Consider the following 22,573-nt stretch of genomic DNA (forward strand, 5'->3'; position numbering starts at 1 on the left):
AACTCGGGACAGGAGCACCCCCCCCTCAGCGCCGCACGGAGGGTCAGAGCCGCCGCACACCCTCAGGGTGACACGGCACGCACCCACCGCCCAACCGCCCGGCCCGCCTCTCGCTGAGGCGGTGCCGCCTCGCTCCGCCCCCCGCCGCGCGGGGCAGGGCCCCCGGCCGGATGTTGTTGTTGTTGTTCCTGCCCCGCCCCTCGCCCCCTCCCCCGCGGAGGGTGACGGGCGCTTCCTCGCCCGGAGCCGCTGCTGCTGCCGCCGCTGCCGCCGCCTCGCCGGGATTCCGCTGCCGCCCGTCCCGGCACCGGGGCGTCCCTGCCGGCCGCGTCCTGCCGGCCTCCGCGGCTGGCTCTGTCGCGCCGCCCCGGCTCCTCTCTCTTTCAACGGACTCCTGGGCCCGGCTATGGCGGACTTTGACGAGATCTACGAGGAGGAGGAGGACGAGGAGCGGGCGCTAGAGGAGCAGCTCCTCAAGTACTCTCCTGACCCGGTGGTGGTGCGCGGCTCCGGCCATGTCACCGTGTAAGGGCCGCGCCGGGGCCTGCGCGGTCGGGGCGGGCGGTGGAGGCCTGGGCGGCGGGACAGGGCCCCCTGGGTGCCGGGCCTGGGGGTGGCGGCGGCGGTGCCAGGTCGGGGAGGCAGGTGAGGGGGATGCTGGGCCGTCACTGCTTCCGTGGGACTGCGGAAGGGCCTCTCGGCCCCGCCGCGCAGCTGGGGGCCTCCTGGGTCTCTCAGGCGGGTGCAAACCTCAAACGAGGCGCTGAGGAAGTAAGGCTGACTTGAGCTGTGACTAGCAGAGGAATGCGAAGTATTTGTCCAAAATGATGAGCTGTCAGGAAGTAAGGTTCCTGTGTATAACAGGTATATGCCGGCACCTGACCGGCTGGGCTATTGCTTAGGGTTGTTTATGTATCGGTTACCCACTCCCATCTGACATGTGGCCGCTAATATAGCTCTTGAGGACTTTTAAGAAAGAAAAGGTATCCGTCAGTCAGATAGGTATGTGTAAAATCATGTTAAGTTGTGATTGATGTGTTGTTGTTTCTTTGGGTTTAATCTGGGAGTGACTGTGAGTTCTGTTTTGTGAGTGTTTAGTATCTCTGGTGATCTAGCAGCAAGTGTCCGTGAGTTAGTGTAGAACTTATCAATAATATAACAGAGAAGAGTGTCTTTCCTTCAGTCAGATCTGTTAGCCTCACTCTGCCGAAATGCAGTGGTTGTCAGTTATGATGTACAGCTGCAGAAACTGAAACATCGACCTGGACACAAAACACAGCAGTGTGAAGTATTCACTGTTCAGTAAGACTAGGCTTGCAATAGAAGCATAAAGGTTGAAGGTATTGTGGTCTATATCAGAGTTCCATGAACTCTACTGATTTGCAGATATTGACCTTTCCAGAAGACCAGGGTTAAATTTGGCGTGGTTTTGTGGCACATTAGTACATTATTGCTATGTTTGGTTGGCATTAAATAATACTAACAGCTGGGCAGTGCAGTTTACTGTCTGGTTAACAACAGGAAGTAAGACATGATAAACCCAGAGAAGTTTGGAGGGTTGGAAGGGTGTGGATGGGCAGGAGGCTGAGGAGGCCTCATAAAGGAACAGAAGCATGTAGCCAAACTGTTCAGTGTATGCCTGCTTATTCTAAAAAAAGTTAAATAAATGTTACCCATCCAATGACTTCTCTGAAAATAAGCTGGTAGCTTCAACCTGTTTCTGGTAAACAGCAAAACCACAGTTTTCATATTAGCAAATGCAAAAGTATAAAGAACTGAAATAGAGGCAAACACTGGTTTCTTCTCCAATACTGGAAGGTAAGTTGTGTGAGACAAGATCGTGGCCCGTTAGTGGAATCGTGAGAAGCTTGCGTAGCATGTCTGTGACTAGTTAAGGGTGTTGTGGTTGAAGAAGGACGGTTACCTTATTAATTGTTCATTAATGGTCACTAGCTCATTATTACATTAAGGTCTTCCTTGAAATATTTGCACTTTAGGCTTTGGATGAGCAATGAAATGCAAACGCGTACCTCAAAAATGAGGCAGTTCATCTTCGTCTACTTTCTTTATTGCATCAGGTGTGAACAGTTCAGTAAATAGCATCAGCCTATGACTTTTACCTTTGTACAGCCTATAACTTTTTTTGTCATTGACAGAGAAGCTTATTATTAGTTAGATCACTGTCAGAACATTCACTTGGTGGGTTTCAGGAATAGGTCCTTATGTATGTAATGAATTAGTCTGGCCTGATATAAAAACATGTATGAGTTTGGAAGGTCTGACAAAAACTATCAGTAGTTAAGCAAATACTGGATTGATCTATCACTGGCTGTGCTGTTTGACGAGTGACTGACACTCTTCTGCGGGGTGTGAATTTAAACAGAAGCTCTCTTTTCATAGTCTGTCCTCTCTGATCTTATGTAAGAGTCATAATGTTGAGTTTGAAATATGTCATTTCCATGCCTACAGATTAATGTCAGAAAGACATTTACTACCACCTGGTTTCATCCAACAGACAACAGAAGTGTATGAGAGACCTTTCTAAGCTGAGCAGTTAAAAGCAAAAAAAAGGACAGTGGGTAAATACTATCCAAATCAAACATACACAGGCCTTGCCTTTCCAGAGTGTGGGTGTTTTTGTTAGCTCTAAGTTTTCTTCTGAAACTCAGTATTGGGACCATGCTGCACACAATTCCAAAACTTTTTTTTTCTTTGACATTGTGTTTTCAATATTCAGTTAAACTGTTTTCACACCAGCAGAGTTTAGATAGTTCAGTAGTCTGGAGTAATATTTGACTTGGTTTTTGATAACTTGAGGTGATCTCTTTTAATGGTAAGAAACCTGAAAGCTGAGAAAATAAAAGAACTTAGAACTGAATTGAAAGTCCAAGGTAATTCATACTTGCTTCTGAAATCAGGGTGGAAAGAAGGGTACATGATGAGTTTGAAATTGCAAGAGAATATTTGTATTTGGTGTCTGGTTGTGTTTTTCAGTGGCTGTTTTCCTGTGCTTTCCTCTTCCTTGACTAGCTGAGACATATGTGCCTTTTCTATACCAGACTGTATTAGCTAGTCTGTAGAAAACTGTATTTTGTAGTAGTAATACTGTATTCATTAGCCTTTTGCAGTGCTGAGATGCTGGAAAGCCATTGCGATGTGCTAATGAATGCCTTTCTGTGCTATTTGTAATCTTAGTGTATTCTGTATTGATGCAAGATAACTGTTAGGAGAGAAAAAAAAACCCTCACAAAATGTATTTTTACCCAAGTCAGTTTATTTAAACTTAATTCTGCTGATACATTTTTTGAACCTTACTCTGTATCAAGGACATATGAGTGAAAATGGGGCTATGTGGAAATTATAGATAGACTGTGTTAATATTTGTGGAATACCTATTTATTTTGTAAGGGCTGTGAGCATGTGGAACTAAAGAGTATGGTTAAGAGCAATGAAAAAATGGTTTAGTGTCCCCATAAGAGAGGACAAAGGGGAAGAGAATAGCGTGCTAGTTTTATATGTTGTGAATATCTGAGTTGCAAGCTGAGAAAAGGTTGCAGGCTGGCTGTGTCCTATACTGTAAGCTTCTGTACTTTGACGTTTCTACCTCTCAGCATTTCTTTCTAAACTGTATACAAGGTCAGTAATTGAGCTGAACCTTTCAAGCAGAGTCATGTTCAGGAAACACTTTTCCAGGTTCCAGGAAGGTTAAAGAAAGCGTTCACCCAGGAGGTGAAGGTGGATCTGTTGAAGACATGATGTAGAACAGGGAAAGCATAGAGCAAGCAGAAAAGGGTACTTGTCACTGAAGATGCAGTATTGTAGAAAAGAAATCTAGTGTTATATGAGGACAGGTGGCTGAGGAAATGCATTTCCAGAATACTGATTTCCAGAATATTGATTTTAAGACATTTTTTGCTGCTTTTTGTCAGAGCTTTTATGTCTTTATAGTGAACATGTAGTAATGCTCTGTGAAGTTTCTAGTATTTAATTTCCAAATTGCAGCTTACAGTCAAGATTGATAATACTGAGATCATATAATTGCTTATCAAAGCGCTTAGTGTATGGAGTCACTGTTTTTTGCTACTTGCATATGGTGACAAAACTGTAATACAGAAGTCTCAGAATGCTGTTTGTAGCTGTTTGAGTTAGCTTTGATATTTCAGTTTCACTGCCCCACCATAAACACTTGTAAATGTTGCCACAAGCCTCAGGTATGGAGTCTTGGTTTCATTTACTTATAACTTCACCGAAGTGTAACTGTGGTGAAGAAACTCAGAAGTTTCTGTGCCTCAGTCTGCCTCAGCCCGTTTATAAATTCAGATACCTCTAGAGCTTTTCCAGTAGGGTTGTCTTTGTTGACATGGCTTTTGTGATCTCCGTGAATATTTGCTTGTGTTTGAGGCTTTCAATATGTGAATATTTTTGGATCATGAATTCACAAAAAAGTCTTGTGTGTGTCCTGCTGATTTCCCAGCCAGTCTTCAGCATGAGACTGAACAGAGCTTTTCCTGCAATTACATCTTTTAGTTACTTGACTGAAAGCAGGGAGACTTTTGTGTGCCTTTGACTTACCTGCTCACACCTCAGGGTAAAGGTCTTCCTTCCTTATTATTTGGGGTAGAGGGATAGCTGAAATTCTGTCTTGTGTTGGTGAGGGGCTCAGCTGTGGTTTAGTTCTTGCAACAGGAGCTGCTTTGGACTGATTTATCCTATCCTTTTAGTTGGCCACTCCCTTATTGCTCAAAATGATACTTAATTCCATTATTCATGGAAAATCTCTTCTGGATGTTGAAGCATCAAGTACATGAAGATTATTCTTTGAAGGGACATCTCTTGAGACATGTTTGATTTGGTGAATTACTTATATAGTAAAGAGATGTTACCTTTTAGTTTTGAGACTTCTGATGCCTGCTGTGTATCTTGAACTTGGAGTCCTTCTTATGCTCCTGGCTGCTTATGAAGTGTATACAGATCCAAGGGATTTTTTCAGGCTTTGGTTCCACTTCACCTTACTGGCAATTTTAAGTAGCTTAACTGACAGGGCATGACACTTCTTTCTGATGCTTACATAACTTTTGCCTCAGCACTTGGTTTGACTCAGGATGTTACGGAAAGGGTGGATGGTCCTCTTGTCATGGAGTATTCAACAGGATTTTCAGTGATGGAAGTATCTTTCCAGTAAGTCTTGGTTTTCTTTGGTTTGTGTTGAAGTGGTAAACTTGCCATATTTCTCTGGTGAACAATGTTAATTTGTAACTTTTTTGTAACAGTTTTAAGGGATTTCTAGGGGTTACAGAGCTACTATTCTAATTGCAAATACTCATATATGCTTAGGTAACTTACGTGTAACTAAGGTCTCTAGGAAGACCTTATTGCAGCCTTTGAAGAGGCTTATAAGAATGCTGAAGATGGAGTTTTACCAGGGCCTCTAGTAACTAGCTGGACAAGGGCAATGTTTTTAAACAGGATGTGTAGATTTAGGTTGGATATAAGGAAGACATTTTTTATGGTGCTGGTAGTAAGACACTGAAACAGGTTTCCCAGAGAAGCTGTGGATGCCCCATTGTGGGAAATGTTCAAGGCCAGGTTGGACAAAGCTTTGAGCAATCTGGTCTAGATTTGATAGACTTTGATAGTCCTAAATAATTCTGCTTCTACTGCCTGCAGTCAGTGATAGGGAGATAACTTGTTTACTTTTGCTTGAGACCATACATAAAAATTGTCTACAGAGTCAAATTCACAAAATACATAGCCCAGTGTGCTGGTGCAGACTGAGGCAACAGGCATTGCTGCTTGTGGGCTGCATGCAAGTCTAGCTGTTCCTGGTGTCCATTCTTGTACTCTGTCATCTGCGGTTGTGGGAGGTGATGTATACTTAAACATCGTCTTTCCTTTAGTGTCTGTTTGCCAGGGAACTAGTGTAGTCTGTGTTCAAATCTGTTGTCATGGTCTTCATCACTAATGGCTAGTGGAAAACCACAGAATTTTGCTACTTGCAGCTTAAAGAAGCACTTTTTTCTGTTTTAAGCCAATATCTGGCTAGTTTCAGTAAGTGCCCTCTCTCGTGACATTTGGTGATTAACAGTCAATAATTCACCTTATCCACTGCCTTCCTGAATCTTTGCACTTTGATCATATACCCCTTCAGCCTTCTCTTTCCCAGGTTAGTGTCAGCCTTGTCAGTCTCCTAAAGCAGCTGCTTTATTCCCTTATTATATTAGTCTTCCTTCTCTCTGCTTTCTCTTAACTCCACCAAGTCCTCAATGAAACGTGGATGCAAGAACTTCACCTAGTACTGAATACATGGATACATGAGGGTTTTATGGAGAGTCAAAATGATGCCCTCTGTGGGCTTCTTAATCCTGTTATTCCTAGTGGTGCCCAATATTTCTGGCAGCTGCTGCTTGCATTGAGCAGATATTTAAGAGAATCATGACTGGTGATAAAAGATCTCTATTGTGAGCTGTAGCTACCAAGCTTCAGTTGAGTATGATGTAAGTATAGTTCAGCTTTTCCAAGATTCACCACCTTTATGTATGCAGAAGCTCATCTGTCACCTTTTGTGCACTGGGTTTTGTGAGGCCCTTCCACAGTAGCTCAACACTGGTATGGCACTTAACTGCCCATTTGATTACTTGGATAAGGTTCTCCATTAGCATGCAGATCATTTGGTTCAGTAAGAAAAAAAACTGAAATAAACCCCAAGAAACACCTATCTGCTCAGTAAACATACTGCCAAAACAGATCAGGCCTTTTCAACTATCAAAGTTCAGGTAAGCTTTTCTGCCTACAATTGAGCACTGTGTGTTATGTCTTGCTGCCTGTATTCAAGCCTTGAGCAGTTTAATTTCTGATTTGTGGTGTTTGTAGTATCTGATAGTAAGACTGCTTTGGTTTATCTTCAGAAGGTTATTAATTACAACTTAAGTTTTACAATAGCTGCTGTTTCCTGAATTAGTAGCCAGTCATACAGTTTTACTAATTACTTTGTTAGACTGTATAGTCTATTAGAAGTTATTGCCCAGGCTAGATGCCAGAAAATATTAAAATATTCTTTGAGGTTTATCTGTTCATTAACTCAACCAGCCAACTGTAAGATAGAAACCTCTTTTTTAAAATAGATTAAATGAAACTTCTCTACTATTTAGATCTTCTAAAACCTTGAATAGTCAGTGACTCCAGCTCATCTCACAGTCCTTCATAGCTTTTACATTTGTAATCAGTATGTTTCTTTCAAATTAGTTAGCATTAAATAATTATTTAAATCATTAAAATAATGCTTTGTTAGGTAGTATTTTTGTGTTCTGAAACTTACTAATATGTTTTTTCTGAATAAGGAAGCTGGTATTGATTCAGTTTTAACACATTGAAGAGTTATTTAGCACAGCCTAGGTGAGCTTTTCTTTAAGATACATCTGTACTGGTGATGGAAGAGATATTTCAAACTGTGACAAGTACTTCACTTTTCATGCATATTGCTTATAAAGATTTTGCTGAGTTTGGGGAAGAGTCAGCAGTATCAACAAAACTTTAAGAAGAAGGCTATAGGCAAGATGGATTTTGGACTGTGTACTATGGGGTACTTTTGTTGGTTAAGATAATTTTAGGAATTACTTTTAACAACAACTTCTTCCCTGAAATTAATGCTATTGTGATACAAACACAGAGGGTATTATGAGGTACTTATAACTTGTGGCATGGAATGAAGTTATTTCTAATTTTGGTATGATCTTATTTTTGTTTTTGCAGGTTTGGACTAAGCAACAAATTCGAAGCAGAATTTCCTTCATCTTTAACTGGAAAGGTGAGTATCTGTGAATAGGAATTTGAAACCAGAGTTAAGATTTTATTACAAAACAAGAGTTCCAGGTGTAGACCATTGTAAAAGTAATAAAAAGCACTGCTGTAGTACTAGCTTGTTTTTGGTTTGGTTTGTTTTGTTTTTCCTTTAGGTTGCACCTGAAGAATTTAAAGCCAGCATCAGTAGAGTTAACAGTTGTCTTAAGAAGAACCTTCCAGTTAATGTACGATGGCTACTATGTGGATGCCTTTGCTGCTGCTGCACTTTAGGTTGTAGTATGTGGCCAGTTATCTGCCTCAGTAAAAGAGTAAGTTGAACTATTCATATAAGTTTTGATATAGAATTGTGCAGGATTTGTTCTTATTTTGTGGTGGTGTTTAGTTTTAGTTCTCTGGGTGTTTTGTTTGTGGGTTTTGGTTTTGTTTTTTTCCCCCTCCCCCAGCTATAGAAACAGTGTGCTAGAGCTTACTTAAATCAGTTTTCTTTCATATGTTTTGGTGTCAGTTTTCTATCATGCTAGTTAAAACAGACACCTGTCAGAACTTTGAGCTTATAACTTAGGGAGTGGTAGCATAGCTGAATGTTTCCACTAGAACTGTGTACTGTACAACACTGAAGTAACTTTCAAAATACTATTTTAATAGCTGCATCTTCTGTCATGGTGTTTGGGCTTATCAGAATTTGTCAGTGATTGAGTGTCAGTTTGCTTTAAGGAGCTTCTGCTTACACTGTAGTTCAAATAGCCATAACTTGTTTAAAAAGGCAATTAAAAAAAGATAATAATTGATTTTTCTTTTGAGATTTTCCTTCCAAACTGTAGATGAGTGAGTTGTTTTTTTTTGGTTTTGTTTTTTTTTTGGGGGGGGGTGTTGTTTTTTTTACATTAAAAACTGGAAAATAGTGTTTTGTCTGTGTACACTTGGCACTTAATACATTGTTCATAGCAGAAGCTCATTGCATGTGCCTGTTTTTCATTTCCTTTCCCTCAGTGCAGTTAATTAGGCTACCCTCCATCTCTTCAGTTTTCATGTGCATAAAAATTGTGTTGGGCTAGTACCATTTTACTTCTTTGTGAGAAGTCTCTGTGCCTCCCAGTCCTGCCCTTGCTATTAGTGTTGTTCATCTTCCCTTTTCATGGCAAGGTTTGTGTATGCTCCTTCTCTCTTCTATAATAACCTCTTAATGTTACAAGTTGTGTACAATTAAGTACACTGAATGTCATCATGACATTATCAAAGTCCTCATTTTACAGGGTCAGTAAATCAAGGCATTCTAAAAAAAAATAAAAATATTTATAGGATGAACACTGATCAGAGCAAAACCTGTATGCATTTTTGTGCATCTGACTTTCTGTGTTAAGACTTTTAGTGCTTGGTCCCTTTGAGAGATTACTTAAGGCTAGTTTTAATTGTATACAAAGCAAAGTAGAAAAACTTCCTAGTGATATTGAGGTCTGTGGAAGAATAAAAAATGATGCTTGCATCAGTGTCAGTTATATGAAACTCTAGGTTTTCTGTCTTTAAGCTGTCACAGACTTATGTCTCCTGTAGCATGGTTGTATATATCCAGAAAGTCTGTTATAAGAAATGTGCTGATTGCTTCAACAGATAGGTTGGTGATTTAACTGGCTTGCAGAGAAGCCTACCTTTACTGTTCTAGGCCTAGCTCTGTTCATTGCAGACACAAGGGAAGCTTGCATTTCTACTGTCTATGTTTAACTTCTAAAGGAGAAAGCATCTGGTGCTCTGTAGTTGGACCCATTTTTCTTATATGATGTGCTGTTGTAACAGGAAGTAATAGCAGATGTAACATTGTAGGGGCTGATGCCACAAGCCCTCATCATCTAAACTGGGGTCTCTTAATCTATTACCAGAGGTCACAAATAATCAACTTCTTATACATTGTTAAACAAAGTCAGAAAAAAGGCAGAGGCTAGGAAATAGAATTTGAAGCTGTGAGATATTATCAAGGACCTATTGCAAATTCTCATACAAGAAACAAGCGAAGAGTTTGTAATGATTCTAGTCAGGGCTACTGCTCACAGAAAAGCGGTGAAAAGTTACTGCCACTTGAGTTGCTTGAATAGGTATGAGGGAGTTCAACTTTATTTCTTGGTAGACCCAGATTGGGAAAGTAGAAAGTCATTTAAATCCTTTAAATCCCTCTTACCTGGAATTACAGGTTTTCTAACCTTTAAGATCTCAATACTGAATTGCATCCACAAGCTTATAAGATTTTTCTTTTATGCAGGGCTTTCCATCAGTTTATGTCAAAGTGCTATGACAATTGCAGGAAATTAATTGTATGTATTTTCCTACAAGTGGCAAAAATGAGAGACAGTGCATGATGTGAATTACCTGAAGTTGCTCTGCAAATTGACAGCAGTTGTAAATACAACTTGTTTCATCTAGGTTCCAATCTGTAATTTGCTTAGTAGATTCCAGTGGAATTGTGACAAGAAACAACTTCATGTTCTTCTGATGGGGAAAAAAAAAAACCAAACAAAACACAGAACACCCAAAAAACCAAAAAAACCCAACCAACAGTCTATTGACTGTTTTGATTTGCTGCTAGTGCTACAGCTTTGCTGATGCACAGCAGACTAATGTGTTCAATGCAAAGTAATCACTTGCATTTGAACCCTTGTACTGCTTGTCTCTGACTTCACAGTATTTTGAAAGAGGGTGGTTTTGATCAAGTGATCTTCCATGCTGTGACTTCTTCATATGTCGTTTCACTAGCCGGACTCCAGCCATAGGTATAGTCACAATAGCCAGGATTCACCTTTTTAGGAAGCAGGGATCCAGGATGACCTGTGGCTGTTTCTTCTCTTCAGCTTTTAGATACAATGGATTCTTTCCCGCTGACACTCACAATGTAAAACTATTATATTAAATGAACGGTAAACAAAAGGTTACTGCATTTTGTCTGAGAAGTGCTGCCCAGAGAGTTTGTCTAATTCAGCCCAGTCCTAAAGTGAAAGGACAGTTACTTGGAACTGGCATGTGTTACATCCTTTGCTGCAGTGATCACACAAGACTTCCAAGGTCATATAATTACAGAGTTTGATTTCTGAAAGCGGGATGGAAGTGTTTCATGTAGAACTTTGCATAGAACGTGCTTTAATCACACAATGAAAACATTCCAGCCTCGTCTTTGCCCTTTTCTACTGAAATAGAACACTAACAAATTTGTTTTGAATTGCGTATACAGTGAGCTCACAAGTGGGAGTGTTTCTGAAGTTAAGGCTTTTATTAAATGAAATAAGTTTCATCTCTACAATTACTTTTAATGTAGAAGAGTAACTTTTCTCAGAATGACTGATTAAGAAATGCCTGTTTTAATAAGACCATGTTCTTAAATTGCTGCTATACTTTGCAACTCGTTTTCAGAGAAAGTTTTTTTTAAGGTTTATGTAGGCAAAATGAAAGCTGCAGCTTTGGAGCTTGTGAAGTTACAATAATTCTCTTAATCTTTCTTTGTATTCTATGTTTTTACAGCCATTCATTGACTTTTAAAATTCTAACATGGCAGTGTTATCACAAATGTAAATATGGTTTTTGAAATTGCAGACAGTTATTGAAAGTTTATGTGTAATGGGAATATATGCTTATTTTTATGCAGTAAATAAAGTTTTGGGTTTGTCTCCTTAAATCAGCAGGTGCTTCAAACTAAGAATTTAAGTCTCAGACATTTGTAAGTTTAATTGTTAATTATATCACTTTAATGCATTTCCATGCAATGAAAGCTTTCCCTTCACTGCATTTTTCCTTTCAGTGTTTTGTTCAGTGCTAGTTTTGGAAGTCTTTGTACAGTATTGTTTCCTTTCTTCTTTTGCATTGGGGTATTTGAGAAAAAGCCTGCTAGTCTTCACCAGCAGAATAAATGTTCAATTTGATTCAATATCTTATTGCCTCTCTCCTTTTATGTGGTCTTGATTCAATTTTAATGAATAAAAGCTTTCAAGAGAGTTACAGGAAATACAGGCCTTCATTTGCAGGTCTAGATCGTCAATGATCTTCAGCAGTTTTACTTACAGATTGTACTATCCTTCCTGGGACAAGTTCCAGATTGTAGAAATGAACATTAAGTCTTTAAGTTATTGTTCTTTAAATAAAAGGAATGACATGGTGAATTATAATTTCAAAAAGCACTACAGGCTGAGGTGCCCATTTAGAGCCACTTTTTCAAATGAATTGGCACTCATTTTCAGCATTAACTAAATACTGTAGTTCCTGATGTGTAAATAGGATAAATAATTTCAACAGAAACAGTAACAATGAAAGCTAGGATAGAATTGCAGTACTGCTAGATTTCTTAAAAGCTGGTATTATACATGTAAATTGCATGTTTCAGAAGGTTCATGGGCAATCTCTTAAAATGAATAGAATGAGATTTAATAGCGATCTGTATTAATACTTTCAAGAGCTACTTGTTTGTTTGTGAATTCACACAAAGCTGATGAATGCTTCTTAAGCCTCATCATTAGTTGTCACTTATGTAGCAGTTTACATCTTCAGAGTGCTGTGTAAACATAAGCCAATTACAAATTCCCAAGTATTGATTAAATATGTGGGGGAGGAGCTGGAGTGAATTTTCTTAAATACAGTAGTTTTGCTTGTCAGTGGATGGTACTGATGTTAAAATAGCTCAGTTTATTGATGCTATGAATATATTACATTAATTTTCAAAACTGAAAAGAATTTATTTTTTTTCTCCTCTCCCTGTTGCCAAGGGCTTGGCACTGGAGATACTCTAATACCATAATGCATTTCCAAGTAGTTCCTCAAGGCGAGTACATAAGATGGAAGGTGCCTTGGTTTTGAAGTCTCTATAATTCAGTTTGGAAGAATCTGTAAAATTGTAATGTATTTATTATGTTTATTCTAACCAGAAGATATGTGATCTGTATATTGGCTTTAGTCAGCTTAGTAAAACTTTTCAAGTAGAGCTTGTATGTATCAAATGTGGACTCTTGACCATTGTCTTCAGAGGTCTTTAATATTAGCTCTTTTTTTTTTTTTTTTAGTGTTAGCTATGAAATAAAAACTTTAAAAGAATCCTCAGATTCTTTTATGGTATATTTTTCTTTAAAGATTGTTCGCTATGATTTTGGGCAGGAGAGTCACTAAGTCCTCCACATACTGAACTTGAAGTGGCAATGCTTGTAGAAAACTATAATGTCAAATCATCAGTGTATAGCTCTGTGGTTATTTTTTTTTTTTTCCCTATCTCTGAACTCAGATTTTATTTCATTGAGAGCACTCTGTAAGGGTTTATCAGATTTTCATGTGCTTTCCTGAAGGGTAATGAGTTGGTGCATAATACTGTGTGGGAGCAAATAGTTCTGCTATGTCTTTTAGTTTGCCAGCCTGCTGGGGTAAGGGGGGAGGGCCAGGACAATTATATTAGCATGAAAAATACTTACATTTGTAACTACATAAAAAATAAATAGTAGTTTATTTCTCTATGGAATCATTGAATAGTTAAGGTTGGAAAGGACCTTAAGATCCTCCAGTTCCAACCCCCCTGCTGTGGGCAGGACACCTCACACTAAACCATGCCAGCCAAGGCTCTGTCCAGCCTGGCCTTGAACACTGCCAGGGATGGAGCATTCACAACCTCCCTGGGCAACCCATTCAAGTGCCTCACCACCCTAACAGTAAAGCATTTCTTCCTTATATCCAATCTAAACTTCCCCTGTTTAAGTTTTAACCCATTACCCCTCGTCCTGTCACTACAGTCCCTAATGAAGAGTCCCTCTCCAGCATCCTTGTAGGCCCCCTTCAGATACTGGAAGGCTACTAGGAGGTCTCCACGCAGCCTTCTCTTCTTCAGGCTGAACAGCCCCAACTTTCTTAGCCTGCCTTCATACAGGAGCTGCTCCAGTCCCCTCATCATCCTCGTGGCCCTCATCTGGGCCTGTTTCAACATTTCAATGCTCTTTTTATGTTGAGGACACCAGCACTGCACACAATACTCCAGGTGAGGTCTCAGGAGAGCAGAGTAGAGGGGCAGGATCGCCTCCTTTGGAATGCAGATCCTTTAGTATTAAAAATGTGTATCCTCAAATCAAATTTGTAATTTCGTGTATTATTAATAGGTTTTATATTAATCTTAAATACAGCATGTATCTTTGGTTTCTGTAAATGCTAGTGCATTTGTTATTAGAATGATATCTCTGAAGATACCAATATGAACTATAATAATACATTCAGGATTAACATTTTCCTGTTATAGTGCCTTTTACATTGTGCCTCGCTCTCTATACCTTATGCATCATAGGTCATGCAGTGGGTTTGGGTTTGATATTGTTTTTTGTATTGCTTTTCATGCCCAGTTTGACATGTTTCTGAAGCAAATGTAATCTTGTTGAAATTTGCATAGAGCTATTTTGAAAGAGCACGCTAAAAATGGTCTAGCTAATTGTCAGATTTGGAAATTTTTAGGATTTGTCTTTAGCAACTTGTAGTTCATGCCAAATAGCGTACGCAAACACTCTTGAGGAAGGAACTAGAATGCAAAATTATCTGAAATTCATATGGTAACATTAAAATAAGTAGATAGCACTTCACTGAACAATAACTTGTTAGACTCTGTGTTACAGTAGCATAAGACTAGAGTGATCTGCTGGGAAGTGTGAGGTGACCTGTGCCTCTTGCCTTTTTTCAAAGTAGTCTTGCTCTGGGATGTATTCACTTTCTCACTTTATTAAACAAACCAGGGTAAGGCATTATTTTCTGCGCAAGTGAAGCACTCTCAGTAACTTGAGTACTATGTATAAATACAGTAGGCTGTTATTTAACAACTAGAACAACCAAAAGAAAAGGTAGTTCAAGAAACATGGCTGCTGACATAACAGTTGGGAGGATGAGAGGTGCAGCTTTTCTACAAAAGTGAAGACTGACTGAAGGAGTTGGTATGTCTTCTACCACACCAAACATACACTGAAGTGAAAAGTGACTAGGTACTTCTCTTTTTGTTCCACATAAAAGTTATTTTTGCTGAATTTTGGAATTAATTGCTGAATTTGGAACACTAATGATGATAGTGTCAAAAAATACTTTTAAGTAGCCAGGTATTTTTTTCCTAAATTGGTTAATTAGCTACAGGATCAACCTATTTGGGATTCTGGGATTCTGTAATTTTCTGTTCAATCCTAGATCGGCAAGGCACTTTGGAGGCTGTCTCATTCAGAGGGACCATTCTCTTCAACTTGCACGCTAGTAAAGTGCTCGATTTTACAGAGCACTGTAGAGTTATTTTGTTAGGTTGTGCTGCCTTTCAGTCTTTCTGGCCAAGTAGTTTCTCTTCCATTCTTGCTGCTTACCCTTAAACATTCCTAACAGCTGAAGCCAAAGGCTTCCTATATACTGATAAGTTAAACCTGGGAGTGTGCCTAGGAATTGGTGCTTAATAATTTCTAGTCTTCAAGAGGTCCCTGGCAGGCTCTGGGTCTGTATTGTGTAATAATTCCTAGGCATTATTGGAATGCTCCAGGCTCTGTGAGTTGTTCAGAGGTTATGAAAACTTACTGATACAGATGTAAGTTGTTCCCTGCCAGCTGGCTTCAAGTGAATGGGAATGTTTCTGGGCACAGTTTCATTTCCTAATAGAAATGTAACCTGAGATTCTTTAGTTTCTCCACCTGCACTGTCTTTGAACTATGTTCCATAGCATAATACTGGGTATTTTGGAAATAAGTGATGGAGACCCAAATTAACATCTCTGTAACCTTAAAAGAAAAGGTGGAGGTGGAATTTTCACTCACGTTCAGTTTAGAATTTCCCACAGTGGATGACAACATATGAGTTATTTGGTGGAGATTCAGTCCTAGTTTGATCCCTGTTATGGGCCATTCCATTTTATGTGTTAATTTTCTGTTGCCCTTTCTATCAGAATGTCCTTCAGCAGGAGGTGGATGCTTTAGGTTGTTATGGCCAGATATGAATAATTTCTTAGGAGGCAACAGAGATTAATTTTTCTTTTTCTTTGTAATGACAAAGAGTCAGAGATAGAATTTAATTTTAGAAGAAAAGAATTACAAATTCAAATAACAACATTAGTTATAATCTTGATGCTTCATGGATCAGTTCAACATCTGTCTGCCTGTGAAGTGTGTTTTATCACATCTCAATTAGGCCTTCTCAAGGGAAGTGTGTTAATTTTGTCAGGGTCAAGACTATTTCTTCTACAAGTCTTCTCCATAGTATGAAGGCTCCACAATAGTTGACTCTAGTCACTGTCACGTCATTACGGAAAGTAACTAGCTACGCTTACCTTGGTAACTTAGCTCTTACAGGAGAGCTAAAATATCCAGTGGGTAAAATATAAAGTTAGCGCCTTGAGTCTTTTGTATTGTTTATATTTGAGAGTAAATTTATATGAGAATTCTGTAATCAACTTTTAGGAATTTTTCTTGATAATTTCTCTTGGCCACATGTTTCTACTCCAGACCAAAGTGACTTTGGAGTCATCCAGTATCTATCAGTTAATACGATGATGATAATACTACAAGATGTTCTTCATTGTACTCCTGAATAATGTACATGGGGTGTATGTTTGTGGTACCTTCTCCATTCTCCACATATTTCATTGCGTTAGTGGTTTCTTAAACAGTCTAGGAGTTTGATGGTCAAGGTAACCAGAGTCTCAAGAATCGTCTTTGGCTTAGACATTAAAACCTGTTACATGCAGTAATGTGAAGTAATGCTGCTCTTTTTATATCAGCAGTGTGGAGGAAGAGACCTTTCCAGAAAGCAGTTGACCTGATTTGATTCATTAAGCTTTAAATTAATTTCTCTGTGATGTACTAATCCAGGGTTGAGACCCATACAAATTAGGTTAGTTTAAAGATTGTGTGAGAAAATGGGATAATATCCTCAGGGCTGTCTTTTACAACCGGAAGTCTCCTGAAGGCAACTTGATGTTGTCAGTTCTTCCACTCCAGAATTCTGATTATATTTCTCTTTGCCTGATCAGGAGCTTTGATCTGCTTTTGTCTGGGCTTGCTTTCTGCCCAGGAGCATAAGGTGAGACAAGATACAGCAATAGCAATCCTGTTGGAGAAGGCAAGATTGTACAAAAAGCACCAGAATGCTACACTTATTTCCAGTTATTCTTCAATCCTTGATGTATGGGCTTCATTTACTTTCTTGCATGGATGCTGCAGTGGCTTCTGGGATGAGCACCTTTACAGTAGTCTCTAGCAAGAAATACCCAAGCTATTAATAGGTGTATCTTGCATCACCTTTCTTATGTGGTTGGTCATACACCTTTTCAAGTTACTGTACATGCTGAAGCAGGTATTCCAGGATGTCAGGGTCTGGACTCAACTCAGGCTTCACCTTTGTTATGTTTGCCCTTCACAAATAGAGAATTCCTCAGTAAGATTGGAATCTTACAAATTTACAGTTTCTAAAAGGTCTATTTGTGACACAGTGTTAAAGGTGGGGACTTCCTCAGCACAGGTAAAGATGTATGTAGTTCAGGTATGTGTGTTCCGAGTACAGCTTTGGCATTTTTATGGTACCAGTATGGGCCTCAAAATTGACTTGGGGGATGTTCTGGCATGTTGAAAACGAGTGTGCAGTTGTGTGATTCAGATAAAAGATTACTTTTTATTTTGTTTGTGCTGATAAATTACATGAGTATGAATTCTATATTTGGGTTTATCTTCAGAGAATGAATAGAAATTCTGACATCCATAACTTCTCTCTTTGAGATTGTAAAGTTCAGACCTCTGATATACTTTTTCTCCTTTCTTCTCTGGTATATAATACAAAATCTGACCCAATGAGAGTCAACAAAAATCTGCTTAAATTGGTCTCTTTATATTTTGAAATTTGAGCATAAAGGGTATTTTTTTCAGGACAATATTCAGAATTACTAATACTTTGCTGTGGTAAACTTTTACACTAAGGAATTTTAAAATATCTATGTAGTAATTATTGGAATAATGTTGCACTACATATATATATATATATTTTGCAGTTTTCAGGTGAGAAGCCAGAGATCGAATACATTTAGCTGGAGATTCTACTGTTGTTCCCAGATAACTACAAATAAAATCAGTAGTGGAGTTGTTACTATCCAGGTTATTTCCCCACTTAAAGACAAAGGGAGGTACTCAAATTACTACTGTTTTGAGAGTCATGCAAGATCCTTTTGTTTAATATTGTACCAGTCATTCACTGATTTGCAGCTGGAGCTGAGGGGGCTTTGGCCTGTTCAGTAGTATGGTTTAGTGTAACGTGCATGTTCCAGGTCATGCACTGCAAGAGGGACCCTGTGGCTGCGCAGCATCCCAGTCCAGGTCATAACTGCGTCTGGAATTGTAAGCTAACTTCAGTAGACACTGGTAGGTCTTGTAGTTGGTAATACAGGTGATGTAGTATTTGTATTCAGTGCTGCCTTGTTTCTGCATGAAAAGTTCATAGCCTTCCTATTTTTTTTTTTTTTTTAATGTTTAAGGGCAAAACTTTCTTTTCCTTAATTGAGAGCAATAAATATTGGTGACAGTGTATTCTGAGTTGCGTGTTTTTATTAATATCTTTATTATTTATTAATATCTTTAAAGAATCAGTTATTTTACAGGAGCATTTCATTAAACATTGCATCTAGATTATTGATTGAAGAGCTCTGTTTCACAAAATTTGATGAACACTAAAGGCTATCTGCCTTTTTTTTTTTTTTTCACAAAATATGTTACAAAGCATACTTTCTTATCATTGGCATGCTAAAATGTGTACTTGAATTGTAGTTTTAGCTTGCTCAAATATTGCATTGCGTTTTTAAATTAAAAGCTGGATAGTATTAAATCTTCCTAATAAGCAAGTCTCTCTTCCACTTAATTTGTGCTTTTGTTGCGGCTAACAAATAATTTGCTGTATGGGTTTTTCTGTACACCATTGATAGAATATATAAGCTTGTCATCCTAGTGTGCTGGAAATGCTACACTCAAATCAAGTGTTCCTTTCTGGTTTTGTATATCCTCACCTGCTCCTCACTGTAAATCATTGAGATGTCAAGAGCAGTGATTAATTAAGCTGCACGTGCAAGTGCTTTTTTTTCACCTGTCAAGTAGGAAGAAAACTTACTATAGTGAATTGTGTGATGCTGTTTAATTCATTTCTTTTTATCCCAAGCTCTGAGGTTTGCAGAAATATTTTACAATCTAATTTTCGTTAATAATATTTCTGTATTGGTAATGTGACATGATTTGGGAGCTGTGACTGTCCCAAATTATACCTCAGGAAGGATTCTGTTTAAAGCTCTGGGAACCTAAATAATCGTATTCTTGAGGCTGCATGTGCTTTTATCTCACACTAGTCAAATTACTTTAAACTGGCTTCTTATTTAAACAAACCAATTAATAGTACATAACTACCTATCAATTTCTTATTTATGTGTATGTATTGTAATATATATGTAATTTTATTGGAATCTGAAAAGCTTGGATGTTTTTCACACTCTTTGGGGCAAACAATGAAATTAAATTGTATAGTGATCTTAATCTATTATTAAAAGGTCCTGGAAAGGAAGATTACAAGGTAGATTCAGGTTTTGAATCGGTTTTGCCATTGGTTTAGCAGCGGGTGGGCAGGCAGATGCCTGCTCAGAGTAGAACCTATTGCCATTTTTCACCATTGATAGAGTAGCCTTTCAGAGTCAATGAGCTCTGTCAATGTGAGCTTGTCAAGGCTACAACTTCATAGACCTGAGAGGCGGTTTGAGAGGTCAGCCCTTTTCAGGTTTGCTGTGATGCAAATGAACTTTAATGCTTAAACAACTATTGGAATTTTTATGTCTGCTCCTTGTTCTTTTTTCTTCACAAAGTCATTGACGAGACATTCAGTGCTTTTTAAATTGGAAGTTGCATTGTGCTAAAGACCTAGTACAGATTTACGGAGGGCTGAAAGCAGTTAGATCATGTTCTTTTCATGGTGCGATTAGAATCAAATCGATTTCCCTACAGCCTTCAGCATTCAGATGGCAATTTTAACAAAGCTTGGGGGCTAGACAAGGGACAAAACGACTGAACTGAATGTTAATTACACTCTGCAGCCTTATTTTCTTTTGATTTGGAGCTGACTGGCAACTAAATTAACAAAAGTGTGACCATAACTGCTGCCCTATTTTCATTTAAAAGGAGAGCAGACTCTAAAAGGCTATCTTTACAAAGAAACAAGTGAGGTCTACTGATTATTGTTAAAGGGCACTGTCTTTAAAAACATAATAATAACAATAACCCCCCAAATACTCAATCCCCAGTTGATGTGATGAATTAGTCACTGGCACATCCACCTTGTGATAATTCCTTGACTTGTGCTTTTTAAAATAAAACATAATAAAAATTCAGTGTAATGATTACTCATAGGTAGCAATGATCTAATTTTTAATCATGTGACCACAGTACATGCTTAGATATGCTTCCCCACAATGCTTCGGTATTAAACTAGAGAGAAACTGATTTTTGAGAACCAAGATGCTAATATTTAGTGGGAAATGGTAATTTGTTATCTGAGTTTTATTTTACCCAGGCATCCTTATTTCTCATGACAGCATTTAGTTTCATGACAGCATTTAGTTTGATTTGTTAAGGTTCATTTACAGTACTTGTATTTTGTACTAATAACAGCAAGATGCTTTCTCATCCCTTCCCCTCACCCCTCTCTGCCTTGTAAGGAAGCTGCAGCTGCACTAAGTTGTATTTGATCCTTGTCATTGCTCTGTCCTTTTGCACCTGCAGCTCTGTTGGTCTCATCTTAACACCTGGCACCATGAATTATCCTCTTTTTATTCATAGCCAGTAGCAAATCCCATTTAGAGCTAAGCAGTATATATTCTGGCAGTCAAATGACCATAAATGTCAGTATGTATTTCTTAAATGTAAATATAACTGAATAATTATATTCAAAATGCTGTGAAACTTTACAGCACAGAATGTCCTTTTATTACTGCATAATCTTAAAAAGCTCTGCAAACAGCTTTAAGGATTCTTTATATGAAGTGTCAAGTGTGGGCAACATAGGCAGTAAAACTTTGGTTTAGAATCCTAAATACTGGGTTCACTCTTTATACAAAGCACAGATATAGTAATAGCTGTTTGTGTAATTTAGTGGAACTTTCTGCATTTGGTTTTCAGTCTCTAAAATCTGGATATAAAAGTCACAAAAAATTTCTCTTTTGTTTAGGGTTTTGCACGTTTGTACTTGACCTACAGCATTGCAAAATAGTTGGCAACATTTGTCAGTTTAGATACCAACCTTCTCGAAAGCGGTGCATTTAGACCACTGATACTAGGGGAGCAGTTTTCCTGCTTTTATACTTACATCACTTCATAATTTCTGTGGTTTTAAAGTTGTAACTGCTGTAAGAACCAGAAAGCATATACATATGAACAGTTGTTCCAAAATGCTTGAAGATAGTTATTTGGGTGTTGTAAAAAGTTGTTCTTTTCTAGTTACTATTTAATACCAGAGAAGTTTTGATAGTACTACAGACCACCCTGTACTCAGTCACTGTCCTGTACCTCTCTTTCACACAAAAGCAGCTGCAAAACAAAGTTTTTCTAAAACCAGTCAAGAGTAAAATTCTTTCTCATTTGTCTTCCAGACACGAAGATCGATTGAGAAGTTATTAGAATGGGAAAACAATAGGTTATACCACAAGGTGAGTGCCGCAGGGAGCAGCTTCGTACTGTTGGAGTTTGAATTGCACAGTATGGAAACAGATGCTTTTGTTGAACGAAAAATATGAAAGGTGGACAAATGGGCTAGTCTGTGTGCTGCAATAAAATACAGCTCATTTTTCTTCTTTTTCTTTCCTCCTTGTCTAGCTGTGCTTGCATTGGAGACTAAGCAAAAGGAAATGTGAAACGAATAACATGATGGAATATGTAAGTTAAAGGGCTGTTTTGTGAGTTTCTCTATTAAATGATCATTTATTTTGCTTCTGATCTTATTCTTTTCGTGATTATTAATCAGTAAAGGTGTCAGGAGCTTAATCGCCTGAGTGCAAGGATTTTCTACGGTTCACAGATGCATGGTTTCATGTGCAGGACTGATTTATAAAGTTATGAATGACTTGAAAACAAGGCTTCACTGTGTTCTGAAAAATAATAAATTAATTGCCAAGATAAAATAGCTTGAACATGTGCTGATGGAGTGTGAAATTTTAGGTGCTGTATAAAGAATAACCACAACTTTGGTTACGCAGCAAGTCAGATATGGCTGTTTTATACAATGCTAATCAAGTCTAAAAGTATGGAAGAAGACCTTTCAACTAAGCTGTTGGAGCTTAAGAAAGTTTTAGCCTTTTTAAATTTTAACTGCCCCTTACCTCAGCTGTCTTGAAAGTATCTTTATCTCTAAGCTGTGTCACTAAAATATTTTTAAATCAGTCTCTGGAGTTTTAATTTACTCCAGTCTTTGCTGAAACTCCATAAGCCCATCTTGGAAAAATACAGTGAGAATATACTGTTTAAAATGAATGATGTCCAATGTGGGATTTCAGTTTGTTTAGCTTGCAACCTTCTTTCTCTTTTTTGTCACTGCTTTTATTTCGTACATAGAATAAGATGAAATTAAGCTGCTAAAATGCGAGAAGCATCAGAATTTGCATACTTTTTTAATGCTCTAGGAAGTAGGTGGTAGGAAGGGTTAACCTGTTAAAAAGAAAGATTAGTATTTGAGAAATATCTACTGTATTAGTTCTAACTATGGTCTTTATCATGCATACAAAAACTTTAAAAGTGATTAAGCAGTTGGA

At 38.3% G+C, this 22,573-nt stretch overlaps 1 protein-coding gene across 1 annotated transcript in view; it reads left to right on the forward strand.

Moving 5' to 3' along the window:
* Positions 1-208: 208 nt before the first annotated feature.
* The window catches only part of CHIC2 (cysteine rich hydrophobic domain 2), a 31,387-nt gene continuing 9,022 nt past the window's right edge, over positions 209-22,573 (forward strand). Inside the window, exons 1-5 of the mRNA XM_065697187.1 lie at positions 209-525; positions 7,750-7,804; positions 7,953-8,108; positions 21,419-21,475; positions 21,642-21,701. Coding sequence (XP_065553259.1) covers positions 407-525; positions 7,750-7,804; positions 7,953-8,108; positions 21,419-21,475; positions 21,642-21,701 — 447 coding nt within the window. The 5' untranslated portion in view covers positions 209-406. The remainder of the gene's footprint in view (positions 526-7,749; positions 7,805-7,952; positions 8,109-21,418; positions 21,476-21,641; positions 21,702-22,573) is intronic.

The sequence above is a fragment of the Lathamus discolor genome, chromosome 1 (genome assembly GCF_037157495.1).
Source record: "Lathamus discolor isolate bLatDis1 chromosome 1, bLatDis1.hap1, whole genome shotgun sequence".
In the NCBI taxonomy this organism is placed as follows: Eukaryota; Metazoa; Chordata; class Aves; order Psittaciformes; family Psittacidae; genus Lathamus; species Lathamus discolor.